This window comes from Ochotona princeps, chromosome 1, assembly GCF_030435755.1.
Source record: "Ochotona princeps isolate mOchPri1 chromosome 1, mOchPri1.hap1, whole genome shotgun sequence".
Lineage (NCBI taxonomy): Eukaryota > Metazoa > Chordata > Mammalia > Lagomorpha > Ochotonidae > Ochotona > Ochotona princeps.
In genome coordinates this window covers 52,816,785-52,833,950 of record NC_080832.1, presented here as the reverse complement: position 1 = coordinate 52,833,950, position 17,166 = coordinate 52,816,785, and the positions used below count along the sequence as shown (strand labels likewise).

General features: G+C 42.7%; 1 protein-coding gene across 1 annotated transcript in view; it reads left to right on the top strand.

Moving 5' to 3' along the window:
• CCDC162P (coiled-coil domain containing 162) overlaps positions 1-17,166 on the top strand; it is a 181,281-nt gene that overhangs the window by 80,188 nt on the left and 83,927 nt on the right. The window contains 5 exon segments of the mRNA XM_058669314.1: positions 6,328-6,485; positions 8,800-8,911; positions 10,590-10,639; positions 10,982-11,158; positions 12,524-12,526. Of these exon segments, the coding sequence (XP_058525297.1) occupies positions 6,328-6,485; positions 8,800-8,911; positions 10,590-10,639; positions 10,982-11,158; positions 12,524-12,526 (500 nt within the window).

Genomic DNA, 17,166 nt, shown 5'->3' with positions numbered 1-17,166 from the left:
CATGGATTTTGATTTTCTTTTGTTAGTTTCATCTCTTCAAAACACTTTCTTCCTCATTTAATTCTTCACTGACTCATAGATCATACAGTAGCATTATTTTCTCTAGGTTCTTGATTTTCTCTTTCATTTCTTCAGTGACACATTAGGCATTCAGTAGCATGTTATTGGCATTTTAAATTTCTTCTTTTCTTTCTGTTGTTGATTTTGTTTTGTGGCTTTTTACTCTAAAGGGATGTATAGTAACTGTGTAATGGAGACTATCTCATCCACATGTGAGGAAACAATGCAGTATGCATCTCTACTTCCAGATCAAAGATGGACTTCTAATGAAACTGTTTACTATATCTTGACAATAGGATGCTGGACTCTTTGCCATTGTTCATGCCTGCAACAATGGATATATGACTGTATATGAAGAACTACACTATAGTAATAATATAGGTGAACTCAGTGGCAAAGGGAGGAAACTTGGGAAGAGGGTAAGGGAAATCCCAGGGCCCATGGAACTGTATCATAAAATGATAGTAATAATAACAGTAATAAATGTAATAATAAATGTAAATAATTAATGCAATAAAAACTAATATAAATAATAATGCAATAATAAATGTAGTAATAACTAAATATATGATAATGTAGTAGTAATAAATGTAATAAATAGTAAGACTAAATAATAATAAAGGAAACAACAAAATAACAAGAGAGCTGGCTTAGAAGTGGAACAGCCAGGTCACATACACACTGGCATTCATATGGGATGCCAGCACTTGTAGGAGCAGAACTAGCCTGATACCATTGCATCAGGCCCCATCTTTTTCTCTTTTTCTCTCCCTTCTCCACCCCTGTTTCTTCCCCATTTGTGAATCAATGCATGATTTCAGTGATGTACTAGCAATTTTTCCTTTGCATGTAACCCTATAATATTTACTGGCTAGAATCAGCCAGCAGAAAGTTTTTTGTTCCTCACCCTTAACCATTTGGCTTCTGCTTTATCATTTCTGGACCTTATTTTTGCTGCTGCATAAGTTAGCAGACGACTTCAGTGCTTTTTTGTGTGTCAAAAGGAACCATACTATGCAACTGTATGCTCTCTCCCCATCACCTCCCACGATTTTAAATTTTTTAGTTATGAAATGTAATTCATTTAACATAAAATGATGTATCCCTTTAATATAAAAACTAGGCAGATTTGGTATATTCACACGGTTGTGTAACTACTATCACTGTCTCATTCCAAATCACTGTCCTGGAGCCCCCAGGAAACCCTGCAGCCAATGGCAGTACGGCCTCATGCCCTGCTTCCTTCAGCCTGAAGATCTGCTCTCCTACCTTCTATCACTATAGATATGCCTACATAAAGAGAATCACACAGCATCACAGGTTTGTGTCTAGCTTGCTCACTTAGCACAGTGTTCCCAAAGTCTATGTGTTGAGGCAAGAATCAGCACTTTGTATTGTTGAGTGTTGAGTCAGGTTCAGTTATACAACATTTTGTTCACCTACTTTTTTTAAAAAAATTTTTAGCTATTAGGACTAATGCTAGGAATTTTTACATACAGGTTTTTGTGAGGACCTACGTTTTAATTCTTACTTGGCCATATATTTAGAAATGGAATAGCTAGACTATATAGTAACCTCATGTTTCACCCTTTGAGGAATGATCAAAATTTCCATAGTGGTTGCACCATTTTGCATTTCCACCAGCAGTGTCCGAGTGCTCCAGCAACTCCACATTTTGGCTAATATCTGTTACTTTTGTCTGGTTCTTTTTTCTCTCCAGCTGTCCTGTTAGAGGTAAAATGGCTGAATTACTAAGACACAGAACATGTTGTCATGTGTTTATTTGGCCATCTCTGTAAGTTCTTTAGAGAAATATCTATTTTAGCCTCTTTCTGTTTTATAAAATTGAGTGGACTTTCTTCAGTTTTTAATAAGTTGTAAGTTTGATCAGTACAAGTCCCTTAGAAGCCATATTCTTGATGAAGATTTTCCTCCAGTCTGCAAATTGTCTTGTGAGTTCCATTTGTTACTCTTTTGTCACTTATTCTTTTGGGGTCATGTGTAGAAACCATTGCTGAATACAAAGTTATAAAGATTTATTCCTATGCTTTTTTCCTAAGTGTTTTCTAGTTTGAACTCTTGCATTTAGGTCCATGGTCCATTTATACTTACATGTTATCTATAATAGGATATGAGTCCAACTCTATTCTTTCGCATGTGGTTATCCAGCTGTCTAGCACAGTTTGTTGAAAAGACTCATCTTTCTCCACAGAATTGTCCCAGAACTCTTGTCAAGAATCAACTGACTGTAAATGAAAGAATTTCTTTTTAGGGCTGTCAATTCTGTTTGATGTAAATGTCTTTTTATGTCAGTATCACAGCCTTTTGATTACTGTGGCTTGATAGTTATTTTTGAAGTGAGGAAATATACGCCTTCCCACCTCATTCTTCTTTTTAAACATTGCTGTAGCTAATTTGGGTCTCAAGTTTTCATGTGAATCTTACCATTAGCTTGTCAATTTCTGTTAGAAGAAAAAGCCATTTGGTATTTTGACAGGAATTGTGCTGAATCTGTGGAGCAGTTAGAGTGATATTATTGTCTTTAGCCTTCTGATTCATGAACACTGGACGTATTTCCAATAGTTTGGGCCACCTTTAACTTTTCTCAATCATATTTCATACTTTTCAATGTCCACTCTTATACTTCTGTTATATTAATCCCAAATAGTTTATCTTTCTGATGTAACTATAAATGGAATTGTTTTCTTAATTTCATTTTCTGAACATTTATGATTTATATAGAGACATGTAATTGATGTTTACAAGGTAAATCTGTAACCTTATATGATTGGCGTATTTATTCTAAGAGTTGGTATGTGTGGACATGTGCATGCATGTATGAATTTCTTCATCTTTTATTACATAAGATCAGATCATTCACAAGTAAAGATGTTTTTACCCCTTGCTTTCCCATATGGATCCCTTTTCTTTTTTGTACCCCACTTATTGCCTTGGCTGAGCCTTCCAGGACAAGGCTGAATAGAAGTAATGGGAGTGGATATTATTGCCTTATCCCTGATTTTAGGAATAAAAATGCCCAATTTTACCATTAAATATGATGATAGCTATAAGTTTTGTATAACTCCCTTTTCCCAGCTTGAGCACTTTATGTTATATTCCTAGTATGTTGAATTTTTTTCTCTTAACATGAAGTGGTTTGGGGTCTGGATATATTCTTTTGTATTCTCTTACTTATATATCCTGCAAATCAATCCCAATAGTTTATGGAGCTTTTTCTCCAATCTTTTTTTTTCTCACAGCTATGTATTTCCCTCCTGTGTGTATGCCAGGGAATGCAACTTAGGTTTAAAATTAAATTTGCAGAAATCTACCTTCCAGATGGTCTTCATTTCTAGGCTCCGTGGATTCCGGGCCGTTCACTATATTCTTCTTTTAGCACATTTTTATCCTCCCCCCTCCGCCCCTAGGCTTATCCATTTATCCTCTTTGCAATCACAGGAGAGTGCAAACATGCAGATGGCAAAAACAGTGTGTCTTCACTCGTTCTGCCAAGTACTGTGTCCCACAGCAATCAGACACTTCAGCGGAAAATTAGGGTTGAATAATTACATTGATTATTAAAAATCCAACCCCCCAATCTTAAAAAAAAAAAGATTTATTTTTCACAATACAGTTCCATAGGCTCAGGGATTTCCCCTTCCACCCTCCCCATTTTCCTTCCCCCACACTGTTTTCTCCCAAATTATTACAATAGTATAGTCTTTTGGCAATGGTCACAGGTCCGTGATTCTGTTATTAAAGTATATCTTTTTTTAAATATTTATTTTTATTACAAAGTCAGATATATAGAGAGGAGGAGAGATAGAAAGGAAGATCTTCCATCCGATGATTCACTCCCCAAGTGACTGCAATGGCCAGTGCTGCACCGATCCGAAGCTGGAAACCAGGAACCTCTTCCAGGTCTCCCATGTGGGTGCAGTGTCCCAAAGCATTGGGCCGTCCTCAACTGCTTTCCCAGGCCACAAGCAGGGAGCTGGATGGGAAGTGGAGCTGCCGGGATTAGAACCGGCGCCCATATGTGATCCTGGTGGGTTCAAGGCGAGGACTTTAGCTGCTAGGCCACGCTGCCGGGCCCTAAGTGTGTCTTGACGTTGTAGGTATAGACCATTAACTCTCTGATCTTAACTGGGTTCCTACAAGCAGTTAGATCCACCAGATCTCATGGAACTCATGGTTCAGTGTGTAAAAGGGTAAGAGACCCAACCCCAGCTGGCTTTGAGAGGTTTACAGCTACAGACAAAAGTGAAAGACAAGAGAGGCTGCAGCAGGGGATCCTGGATGGCAGCACAGAAAAGGGACCTTGGGAGAGCCTGACAAAGAGGACCTGCGATCAATCAGGCTGAGTAGGGAGGAGAGCTTGGGATTAACAAAGGGTAGGTAGGGACCAGGGAGAAATGGGGAGCCCAGTTTGACCACTGTCTGTGGTTTTCATATACAGTTGGCATATAGAATCCTTTAGTCAATTAATCTATTGAAGTCTAATATAGAAAACAGATGTAAGTGGTGTGTCTTGGTGAGAGTGAAGGTTGAGGGCTTGCGATTCACCACCGGATATCTACCTAAGGTATAGGTTCACGTGCTGAAAGACACTGGGCAGAAGACACTGTGGGGAGGCCCTGGGGTAATATCTAGAAAGACCTGGAGCCCAGGGAGCAGGTGGGAGTCATTAGGGTAACAGCCTGGACAGGTGGACTGGGACTGTGATATGAATATCTGGAAAATGGGCTCTGATGTTATCTTCCCAAAGATGTTTGTCCAGGTTTCTTAGATGAGCCTTACATATCCTCCTTAGGAAGATTCTCCTTCCCCCACAAAGATTTATTTATTTGAAAAGTGGAGTGACAGATAACTAAAGATTTTTAAAAAGAATAGCAGGAAGGGGCTGGAAAAAGAAGCAACTGAGGACAGAAATGGAAGTTCAGCAGAATTGGGATGGGAAGTACAGAGGAGCTAGGGAGTTTGCGTTTTAAATATTTATTTTTTTATTGAAAAGATAGAGATCTTCTTTCTGCTGACATACTCCCACACGCCCTCAACAGCCAAGGTTGGACCAGGCCAAAGCCAAGATTCCAGAATTCGGTCTTGGTATCCCACATGAATGGCAGGGACCCAAGCACTTGAGCCATTGCCTGTTGACTCCCAGAGGCTACATTAGCAAGAAGCAGGAATCAGAAGCACAGCCATAACTTGACCCTAGTATGGGGTGCAGGCATCCCAAGCAACATCTTCAGCAATATGCCAAAAACACAGCCCAAGGAGTCAACATTTCAATTCATCAGCTTTCAAGTTCAGATTGGCAGGGAGCAAAGTGTTGGGAGAAAACCTGAGCTCATGACTTCTCACAGCCTCACGGAGGGTGTGTTACCTCCCTTTTTCTAGGAGAGGAAGGACTCTGGAAGCTTAACGAAGTGACAAGAGTGTGTGTTTTCCTTCCTTCTCACCTCACTTGGGGCCTGGTGAGACAGCACCTGCCCCTCTTCACCTCAGATCTCTGGAACCAGCAGTCACTCCTATTTGCAGAGGTCTATAATATCTCAAGGACCTTCAGAAAAAAATAAGGTTTAGATCTTTAACTTTTTACTCAGGAGCTTTTTCACTTTGCCTTACTTGCATTATGTCTACTTCAGTAATTCTTCTACCATTGATGAAAAATGTTCTGTCCTTGGAAGACTGCACTTTTCCTTTCAGCTAGCAGTTTAGGGAAACAGGTAAGGCTCCCATCCACCATGTCTTGCAGCTCCATGAGTAATGGAGGTGGGATATTAGAAGGCACCAACTCACCCTTTGTCCCCCCTTCCCTGCTTCCCTTCCTCCTTCTCCTTCATCATTAGACTTGGAATGACAGCACACGGTGGTCCTCCAACTGTCTGAGCATCTTGAGAGAGTTTTCCAGATCTTGTAGCTATGCAATTCATCAACAATACTTTGGAGAGGTTGTGTTCTAGAGAGCACTCCACCTAGCCACTTGACAGAACACACAATGTGTGTTGAGACACTTGAGACAACTGCACTCTATTCTGAAAAGCACTGTACTTGGAGCCCCACCCTGCATTGTGCAAAGTGTTATCCTTTCCCTTTTCCCCCTCAATTTCCCTCCCCTTTTCTTACTTTTATTCTTCCCCTCCCAAGTATCTGGCATTTACAGTGATTTTTGGGTCAATCATGGTTATGAAATAATTTTATATCCAATACTTTAAGACTTCCACATCTAACAAATTCTATTCATTGTGGTTTCAAATGTTTTAGGAAAGAAGTTCAGATCTGCAGAATCCTGGTGGAATAGGTCAATCCAGAAGAAGAAATTCTAGAATTGTTAATGACATGGAAAGTCCGTTGATACCTCCAACCCCAAAAGCCCCAGATGCACCCACTCATTCTTCAGAAACATTCCAGACTTCCAAAAGGTACTATACTTGGGGATAAGGGGTTCTGCTTAAAATAGTGTAATTGTCCTGTATTTTTTAAAGACTTAGTTTGTTTTTACTTGAAAGGCATAGTTACAGATAGAACAGACTGAGAGAGAGTAAGAGAGAGAGAATCTTCCATCTTTTTGTTCACTCAAATGACCACAGTGACCAAAGCTGAACTAATCAAAAGGCAGGAACCAGGAGCTTCTGACTTTCCCACATGGGAACAGGGGCCCAAGATCTTGAGTCATCCGCTTCTTTCCCAGATCATAAACAGGGAGCTGGATCAAAAGTGGAGCAGCCCAGACACAAACTAACACTCATATGGAATGCCAGTTTTGCAGGTGGGCCTTGGTCTACTATGCCGTAGCACTGGTCCCAGAAATGTCATATTTTTTTTTAAGATTTTATTATTATTGGAAAGCCGGATATACAGAGAGGAGGAGAGACAGAGAGGAAGATCTTCCGTCCGATGATTCACTCCCCAAGTGAGCCGCAACGGGCCGGTGCTGCGCCGATCCGATGCCGGGAACCAAGAACCTCTTCCAGGTCTCCCATGCGGGTGCAGGGTCCCAAAGCTTTGGGCCGTCCTCGACTGCTTTCCCAGGCCACAAGCAGGGAGCTGGATGGGAAGTGGAGCTGCCGGGATCAGAACCGGCTCCCATATGGGATCCCGGGGCTTTCAAGGTGAGGACTTTAGCCGCTAGACCACGCCACCAGGCCAGAAATGTCATATTTTAAGCCAAGCCTTTATACAGTACTTAGAGGGGAATTCAAGGAACCTAGACTCTGAGTGTCTGGCATCTATTTAAGATCTTACATGAAGATCCTGCAGGAACAGAGAGAAGGCTCAACTCCTTTCTACAGACTCCAGAGAGAAACCAGCTGTTCCTAACTTCATCCCCGCTCTTCTCTCTTCTCTCTCCTTTTTCTCTCTCTCTTCCCTTGCTTCACTCGTTCTCCTCCTGCATAATTTGTGAAACTCCAAACATGATAGAGCACAAGGAAGAAGAGTTACAGGCGTGGGCAAATTTCCCTTATTTATCTTGAGAGGCACAAAACTGCCTCACTAGTCCAGCAAAAGTTTGGAGAATAATAGAATGGTGAGTTGGTAGAAAGTCATGATTTCTACAGAGATACAAGTATAAATTAGGAATACCTCATTATATCACAACCTTTTTTAGAATAAGAGATACATAAAGTCTGTAATAATCATGATTGTTTTCAGTATATCTTATTGGGGCATACCAATAACACTATAATTTGATTCTGACAAGAATGAAAAACAGTAACAGGTAAAGAAACACTTCTACTTACGATACAACTAGGGGCAGGCATTTAGCCTAGCTGTTCAGATACTGGTTAAGATGCCCACATCCCCCAGCTCTTGACTCCAGCTTCCTGCCAATACAGACCCTAGAAGGCAAAAGTGATGGCTTAAACAATTGGACTCCACTCACCCACTTGGGAGACCCAGACTGAGTTTCCAGCTTTATTGAGGCTGAGGCCTGGCCATCACCCCCCTTGGAGGTGGGGCCAGCATTGTTAACTGCAAGGTTAAGGCCTCGACTTGCAATGTAGGTATCCCATATCAGCATGCCAGCTCTAGTTGTGCTACTCTGCTTTACCAATCCAGTTTTCCACTAAGACTCTTGGTAACAGTGGAAGATGGTCCAAATGCTTTGGCCCCAGCTAACCGTATGAAAGGTCTGATCTAGTCCTAGCCACTGCAGACACTTGGAGAATGAGCCAATGGATGAAAGATTCTCTCTCTCTCTCTCTCTCTCTCTCACTCTCACTCTCACACCCCTCCCCTTCCCCGTCTTTGCCTTCCCTTTTTCTCTTCCCTTCCTTCTTACCACCCCCTGTTACTCTACTTTTCAAATCAATCTATCAGTCAAGCAAAAAACTTGGAGAAATGAGCCAGTATATAAAATTTCTCTTTTTTTCTGTCTGTATCACTATTTCTCAAACAAAATAATGTTTTTTTAAAAGATGCCTTGAATCTGACACATGGCCAAGATTCAAAACTGGCTGAAAACACCCTTGTAAGGCAGGTGCAGTCTAGGTACATGTACAGTTTATTTCAGAAGGGCCCAGCTCTGATGTCTGGGATTGGAAGGGTACATGGAGATCCCAGAGGAAGATGGCATCTTAGTCCCATCCCTGTGGAATCTTCAGAAATGCTTGAAGCAGGAGACAGCTGCACAGATGGGGTCCTTGCTTTTGTGACTCCCAACCCATCATCTGTCCTGACACTGCACGTCCGCTGACCTCCTGCCTGGGGCTCAGCATCCTGTTCCCTTGGCAGAGTTCCTGAGGCTTTTGTGTCAATTCAACTGGAAAAGGCAGGACTGTGGGACATGATGCTGAATGACTTCCTCCTTAGGAAACAGACTCTGGCCAATAAGATGGAGAACCCTGTGAGTATGTAGGGCAAGGGCTCCCAAAGCTCAGGTCCTCTTTTATGTTCAATCAAATTAAACTTTTGTTGCTTTCACTTTCTTTTGGTAGGACCACTGAAAATAGACTGTAAAGCAAGAGACATATATATAAGTGCTAGGGAAAACGGGGGGGCAGGTGTTTAGTACAGCTTTTGAGATGCCACTTGGGGTACTCACATTCCTTATTGGAAGACCTGAGTGTGAAACTCCCAACTCTAGCTTCCTGCGAAGGTGGACCCTGGGATACATTAGGTGACCATTCAAACACTTGGGTCCCTGCCATGCTTGTGGTAGACTCAGACTGAGTTTTGGGCTCCTGACTTCAGCCTTGTCCAGTTCTGGCTGTTACAGCATTGATAAATCCTGTCTCTGCCTTTCAAATAACATGTGAAACAAAGAAGAAAAATTTAGAAAAAAAATCAATAGAAAGCAGATGACAGTTGAGTTTCTAAAAGTGTATGTTTTTCCAAGACCACTTTTATTGGGGTCATTTTCTACACGATCATGTTTTAGCACCTGCTATGAAACATTAGCTCATCCTTCAGTGGATCCATCGGGGATTCAGATGATTTTAGACAAGGTGAACATCTTTCCAACTGGTCACCTGCTATCTTGTTTTTCTAGAAGCTATCACATTGCTTCTAATTTGAGTTTTTATATTAGCCTAATTTATTGAAAATACCATAAAACTCCAATTTTCACTTAGTTCACATTATTGTTACCTTTATTAATTTCATTTCATTATCTATTAAGCTTTTTGTTTTTTGTTTTTGAATGAGGAAATTATGATGCATAGTTCTTGGGGAGGAAGACAACCAGGCTTACAGTTTCTAGGTTTTGTCCTTACTTGTGATCAAAAAAGAAACGACTTCAACTGATCTCAACCAGTTCTACAAAAGGGGTTATGATGATGGAAGGGAGACCTTCTAATTACTGCCAAGCAGTAATCCAGGCAAAGAGTCCCTCCTAAGGGACTGCTTCTCAAAAAACAGTAACCAAATGGAAAAATACAACCATTCATTAGCTGCCTTTCAGGATCATCCAACAACTACCACCTCACAAAGCACTCAGTCAACATCATTGTCATTTGCATCAGGATCTGGGATTTTAAAGATTTATTTTATTATCTTATTTGAAAGGCAGAGTTACAGAAAGGAGAGACTGGAACGTAAGTTAGCCTGTAACTGCTCTGTGGATGCTAGCAGAGGACAGACACTCTGAAGCCAGAGTAAGAGCCGAGTTACGGCGGAGCAGGCACTGTGAGTTTGCCTCCCACCTACCCAGAGGGTGATGCAGAGGAGCCTGTGTGCCTGCCACAGCTGAGACACGCCAGGCTTGGGAACCCACCCTTTTTATAGCAAGCCTGCTCTTTCTCCTATTAGAAAACCTCACCCTGAGACTCAAGATTGTTCTCAGTACCCCCAAAAGTAGTCAAGGCCCTGCATTTTAAGCATGCTGAGAAAGATGCGCAGGGTCAAGAGAGACCCAAAAGACTGTATTCAAACTGGCCTGCTGAAAACGTCTCAATTGCATAACTTTTCTCCCCCCCTGCTTAAGCTTGACTGTAGCTATGCACCTATTACACTCATGTACTAGGATGGCTAAGTTCTTCTAGTCATCTATCCAACACAAGAGCTATCATTCTCTTTTATCACAGGATGAAATTGGAAAAGTCAAGAGGGATCTTATAGTTGAGTATTGTCAGAAGTAAGTACATTTTGTGTAAATAACACCTGCCAACGTCTCCCACCCTGAATGGAATAACCAGCACGATACACTGAGATCTAGGTGGTCAGTGTTTAAGTAAAGCACAATCCTACTGGATAGAACCAGGTTAAATGTTCCCCTGACATAGTGAGGAGCATCACAAGTGGAGAACAGGAAGTACCAGCAGGTGTTCACCTGGCAGTGCCCACCTGACCCAGATGGACCTGGAGGTGCTCTAACCTCTTTGACAATTCCTCCAGGGCAGTTGATCCTGGAAGTCCTGGGAGGCGGGCGGGGCAAGCTGGGTCCTCCGTGAGGACGTCATTCTTTCTGCTGACTCAGGTTGAACCGCCGCATGTCTCACTATGCTCTCCGGGGTCAGATCATGGCATAGTGCAACAGCCTGAGAGCACTGCTGGATGAGTTCCCGACCATCAGGTACACCTTCTTCATGATGGGATAGCTGCAGGAGAAGAAAGGGCCGAGGGACTCCCAGGAAGGCCTCAAGGCTGACCCCAGGTGTGTAAGTCCTTTCTGACCTTGGTCCTCTCCTTCCCAAACCCCACCTTTCTTTGAGAGGAGGCATGTTTAGTTGACCATGGAAATCCTCATGCCCTTCACTGCACTTCAGCTTGGTCTTCTGGTCTTGAAAGTGCAAAAAGAAAAGGAATCAATATCCCAAAATAAGACCATCTTCATACTGCAACTTAAGAAACACTCTATGTTTTGGGACTGTTCTTTTTTTTTTTTTTTTTTTTGGATTTCAGATAATTTAAATTTTTCTTAAACTACATTTATTTCATTTTATGACACAGTTTCATAGGCTCTGGGATTCCCCCAACCCCTCCCTAAACCCTCCCTCCACATTGAATTCCTCCATATTGTTACAGTAGTACAGATCATAACCAGTCATGAGTCCTTCATTGCAGGCATGGACCATACAGAGAGTCCAGCATCTTATTGTCCAGATAAATTCAACAGTTTCATTGGGAAACCATCCCTGGTCTGAAAGTAGGGCTGGCAGAATATCATCCCCCCCCCAATGAAAAGCCCCTACACAACTTCAACAACAATTTACAACATCATGAAGTTAATTGACATGGTATTGAGTGACCAGTATGTTAGAAAATGCAAGTTCTTAACCACATCCTGTAACTACTTCATTGACATCAGTTCTTAACCACATCCTGTAACTACTTCATTGACATCTCAATTATAGTTTATTTACAACCAGCTGCTATATGTCTTAAAATAGTTATATGGTACTATTCAGCTGTCTTGTGTCTATTTTCATTTATATATTTACCAGCTTAAAGTATTCAAGCATGATTTCTTCTGAACTACGTGAAATTTAGGATAGTTGGGACTGTTTTTCTAGCCTGTGCTTCGTTTTTCCCTGGGGGGGGTCACAACTTTTTACCTAAGTCAGCATCTGAAATAAACACATAAATAAGTAAACTTGATCTCGAGCCATCTGGGCTTCAGATATACTCAATGAAGAAGAAGAAATATGCCTAAAAAGAAAAAACAGTGTCTTGGATAAATGAGCATTTTCCTGTCTTTACTTGATAGTGAGAATATAGACACGCAGATATTAGTTGATAAGAGCAAAACTGTTTCCATAATTGCTTATCATTTTAAAGAGATTTATTTATCCAAAGGAAGGAATGTCAGAGGGAGAGATAGAGGTAGAGAGAGAGAAATAGAGGGAGATCTTCATCTGCTAGTTTACTCCTCAGATGGCCACAATAAGTAGGACTTATGTCAGGAGCTTCTTCTCTCTCCCATGTGGGTGCAGGGGCCCAATGACTTAGACCAGCTTCTGCTGCTTCTCCAGGTGCATGAGCAGGGAGCTGGAACAGAAGTGAAGCAGCTAGGACACAGCCGGTGCCTATATGGGCTGCTGGCATCTCATGTGACAGCTTTGCTTGCCGTACCACAGCACTGGCCCCAAAAAGGGAGTTTTAAGTCTTCCCCAAGACCCCAGGGAGAAATTCAAAGAGCAGGTGACAAGGAAGTCAGAGCCCATCAAAGAAACAAGAATGATAGTAGCAAGAGAATATGGGAGCATGAAAGAAGTTGACCTGCTTCTACTCTTGTCTGACTGTTGGCCACTGTCAGCATACAGCCAGTCTCACACCAATACTTCAAAGGTGCGTATCGTGTGGCTAGCAATGCTGAGATTTGTGCGCTCAGTCAATACATGCACCTGGGAAGACTTTAGGATTTTCCTGACAGAGGATGTATTTCAGAGATGATGGGCCAAGTTACCTTCCCAGACAATTTTGCTGACTCCCACTGCTGAGAGGAACCACAATGTCTCTTTCTCTCACACGAAGCATCATTGAATGAAATCCTCTAAGATTTCTCATGTTATTTCATTGTCTGCTGCTCAAGTCTACTGTTTGGAAACCAAATCTATGTTTGGCATTGATTTTCTTTTTTTTTTTTAAAGATTTATTTTATTTTTATTACAAAGTCAGATATACTGAGAGGAGGAGAGATAGAGAAGAAGTGGAGCTGCCGGGATTAGAACCAGCGGCCATATGGGATCAAGGCGAGGACCTTAGCCACTAGGCCATGCTGCCGAGCCCTGGCATTAATTTTCACTTTAGTTTCCAGAAAGTTATCTGTGAGTTCTCTGCCTTTGTTTTTAGAATGAAATGTGTTCAGGATTTTTATATCTGGTCAACCAAGAAAGGGGGTCAGAATATGAGGATGGGAGTTTGCTTTCCAATAGACAGGCCTTGTTCAAGTCCTTTGTTTCTCATAGATGACTACGCATTTACTACAGGCAAAGAAAAAATCATTTAAGTTGGGGCACCCTGACACCTGGGCCATTGGTGTGTGAAAATTCCAAGGTACAGGGTTGTTGTTATTATTACTTGAAAGGCAGAGTTACAGAGAGAAGGAGAGACAGAGAGCTTCCATCTACTGATTTACTTCCCAAATAGCTACAATTACCCAAGCTGGGCCAGTCCAAAGTTAGGAGCCAGGAGCTTCACCTGGGTCTTCCATGTAAGTGCAGGGACCCAATGCCCGTTGGGTCACCCTTTACTGCTTTTGGAGCAGCCAGGGCTCAAGCCAGTGCGATACCTGCTTCCCAAGCTCTTGAGATATGAATGTGTCCTTGGGCATCCATTCACTTTAAAGGGAGCATAGGCAGCTGTGCCATGGCACAGAGGCTTAATCCATTGCTAAGGACACTGTCATCCTAATTTGGAGTGCTGCATTGAGTTCTGATTGCTCTACTTCTGATCCAACTCCCTGCCAATGCACCTGGGAAAGCAGCAGAAGATGGTCCAAGTGCTTGAGTTCCCTGAGAACATATGCGAGACCTAAAAGAAGTTCCTGGCTCCTGGCTTCAGCTGGCCCAGTTCCAGTTGTTGCAATCATTTAAGAGGTGAACCAGTACACAGAAGATCACATTCCTTCCCTCCATCTCTCCTTCTCTGTCTGTTGCTCTTGTATTTATTCAAGTAAATAGAATGTAGTCAACTAAGTGAATTAATTTTTTTAAATAAATAAAAGGGATTATAGAGAAAATAACTTTTATTTTTTGTGGAAATACTGCTTAAGGTTCTTTCTGACTCCCATGTCTGTGGTCCTACACACTGAGTTGCCCACTAATCAGCACTAAACACCAGCTAGGGAAAGATGTAGTGGAAAGAGCCCTGGCCTGGTTCTCAGAATGATTGGATTTCACTCAGCTGAATCTACTGTTGGCCTGAGGCTTTGGGCAAGCCACTTGCCTTCCATCGTTGGACTTCAATCTCTTCATCTCATGAATGAGTTAATTGAACCAGCTTTCTGAAGTTAAATATATAGTTGATGCCTAGCACTGTAGCCTATAGGACTGGATTCCAAGAACTAGGGCTGTGAGGAAAGATTTTCCACAGCAGGCCATTTTAAGACTGCTCAATGAACGATGAGTGGAAATCCTATAAGGTGGAAGTTGACTAGGGATGAAGGGGAGGAGCTGATGAGTGAGGGTTGTGGGGGAAAGTGGTCCTCATCTCTTTCCTAAAGTGACAGTGGGGGGTATACTGAGGATGAAAGGGAAGTTTTTTCCCAATATCACTCTGAACAAGTTAGGGAGAAAAGTGTCCTTCCTGTGATATGTTTGCTATCCTTGGACTAGAAAAGCCCTGTTAATCTGATCATTCTGGGGTGCTTCTTAAGGCTTAAAGGTATGTAAGGTATTTCATTCAGGGGAGATCCTCCCACAACACAACTTTGCCCCTACAAACCAGAACCTATAAAAGAGGAGCCCAGGGGCTCTCTCCTCCCAAGAAGAAAGCTTCAGGGTTTCTTCCCTACATAGCTCCAGAGAAGACTGACATCTGACTTCATTGCCAGGAGCAGCACTAGCTGATCGAGGAGTGAAGTGATGACAGAGAGAGAGGACACCAACTTTACTTGAGCTCCTTTTATGTGATAAGCAGAGTCGTCGTCATTCCATAGAGCTAGTGCATATTAGAGATGGGCATCCCTTTTTCAAGGCAGGTGCCATGCATGGCAAGTACAGTGCAGGCTGGTACTGGTCACTGCTCATTTCCTCAGAGCACAACCTGATCAGCAGTGCTTGGCAGCATTGGTGCCAAGTGCTGTGCCATACAGTGGAGAAGAGACAAAAGCTATAGTCCTTTCCAAGCGAAGGAAAATACACAAGGGTCACAGTTATGGCAAAATGAGAAATGACTGGAAACACTAAAAACTGCTCAGAATTAGCTGAAAGACTAAGGAAATGTGGTTATGCAGCAAGAAAGGCTTCCAGAATGGATTTGGAGTGACAATTCCTGCTCCTGGTAGATAAGGAACACCCGCCTGTTTGAAGGCATGGAAATATAACACAACAGGTAGACTTGTGTCCAGCCTGTGAAGACGGCAATGGGAAGAAAATTAATGGGAGGATGGGGGTAATATCCAGGTCACGGAGAGAAGGAGAGCAAGATGGTTATCAGTGACACCATGTGGGAGGCTATTATGATTATACAGATCACAGATGCATAGGGGGCAAGCCCATTTAGGCACCAAATTTAATGTGGAGATCTCAACCAATATGTGGCTTGAGAAGACTAAAAGGCAGCAATACTATTATTATTTAGTGAGTGTGGAAATTTGGTTTGGGAAGATGAGAAAACATTCTGGAGATGCATGGTGATGGCTGCAGTTGCAAATGCCACTCAACTATGCATTTAATGCTTAACATCCTGAGTCTGCATTACATATATTTCATCTCAGTTTGTTTTCCAGTGGGAAAAAGGATGGTGGTGTCATTAGAAAGAAGTGTGGGGGGAGATGACCACGCTGTGAGTTTGTGCCTCCATTCTCCCAGCGACTTTTAGGGACTTCTTATTCCAAGTGTTTTCTGCACTTTCATTGCACCAGGCTTCCAGCACCGCATCATGTGTGCCTTGCAAGCCGAGATCCTGGAACCCAGAGGCTGTCTTTGCTTTGTGTTTCTGGTGTAGCCCTCTGACTCTGACCCTGACTGAAAGTGAGAAGAGGAAGGAAGGAGCCAATAGGATGTGGATGAAATTCCAGCCAGGAGTCTTGAATCATGTGCTTACAGACCATGTTGCCATCTGTGCACAGGAATGTGGTGTGGGCCTTAAAGAAGGTTTGGGATTGTTGAACCAGGACATGGACCTCAGAACTGATGAGTAGCAAGAGAAGGGATGATCCCAGGGTGACATAGCTTGGGCTGGAAACCATGTGTGTGCTGTTGCATTAATATAATCAGGGTGATTTCTTCCAGCTGTGCACAGCAGTGTGCAACTCAAGACAGGAAGCTGAATAGTTGGGGTCATCCAGAGTTGGAGCTCAGCTGGGGCTGGCTGTAGATCATGAGTATGAAGAAGCAGAACATGGGATGGCAGCAGGGTCGAGGGGGTGGATGGGTTGGTGGAGAGAAGCTGGTTCTCGTGCTTGGTGAGAGTTCTGGCCTGGGTCTGGTGGGGCAGGAGGCCAGAAAGACACCACCAAGTGGAAGGGGACAACAGAAGGAGGGATGAAGACAAGGAATGTATTTAGTGGGGACAAAGGAGGTTTCTTGGGAGTGAGTAAGAAAACAGAGGGAATAAAAGCTGGCAGGGGGTGAAGACTGCAGGTGTGTGACTCAGGAGTGGGCTGTTTAAGGAGAATGGAAGTGAAGGTAGGGCTGGAGGGGTGGTGAGCAGGTCATGGAGTTGGTTGGCCAAGTGCAACTGATGGGCCATCCACAGAGAAAGGGTTGAGAACCAGACTATACTCCCTGCCCATTCCCTATACAGAGCAGAGAAATCTCTTTGCCAGGCTGCGGACTGCTTACTTGACACTGGAGCAGAAAAAGCAGTAAATTATAGCTGAGCACCTGCTAGAAGGTTCTGGACCTCCAGGGACATGTGTGTTTCTCAGAGGCCCATGACTGGGTTCAGCCAGGCTACGCGGGCCAGCTGATGGCTAGCAGACTCAGGAGTTCAGAAGCATACCTTGAAACTTCCAAAAGAATTATTCATTTGAGAAGCAGAGAATAAGAAGGAAAT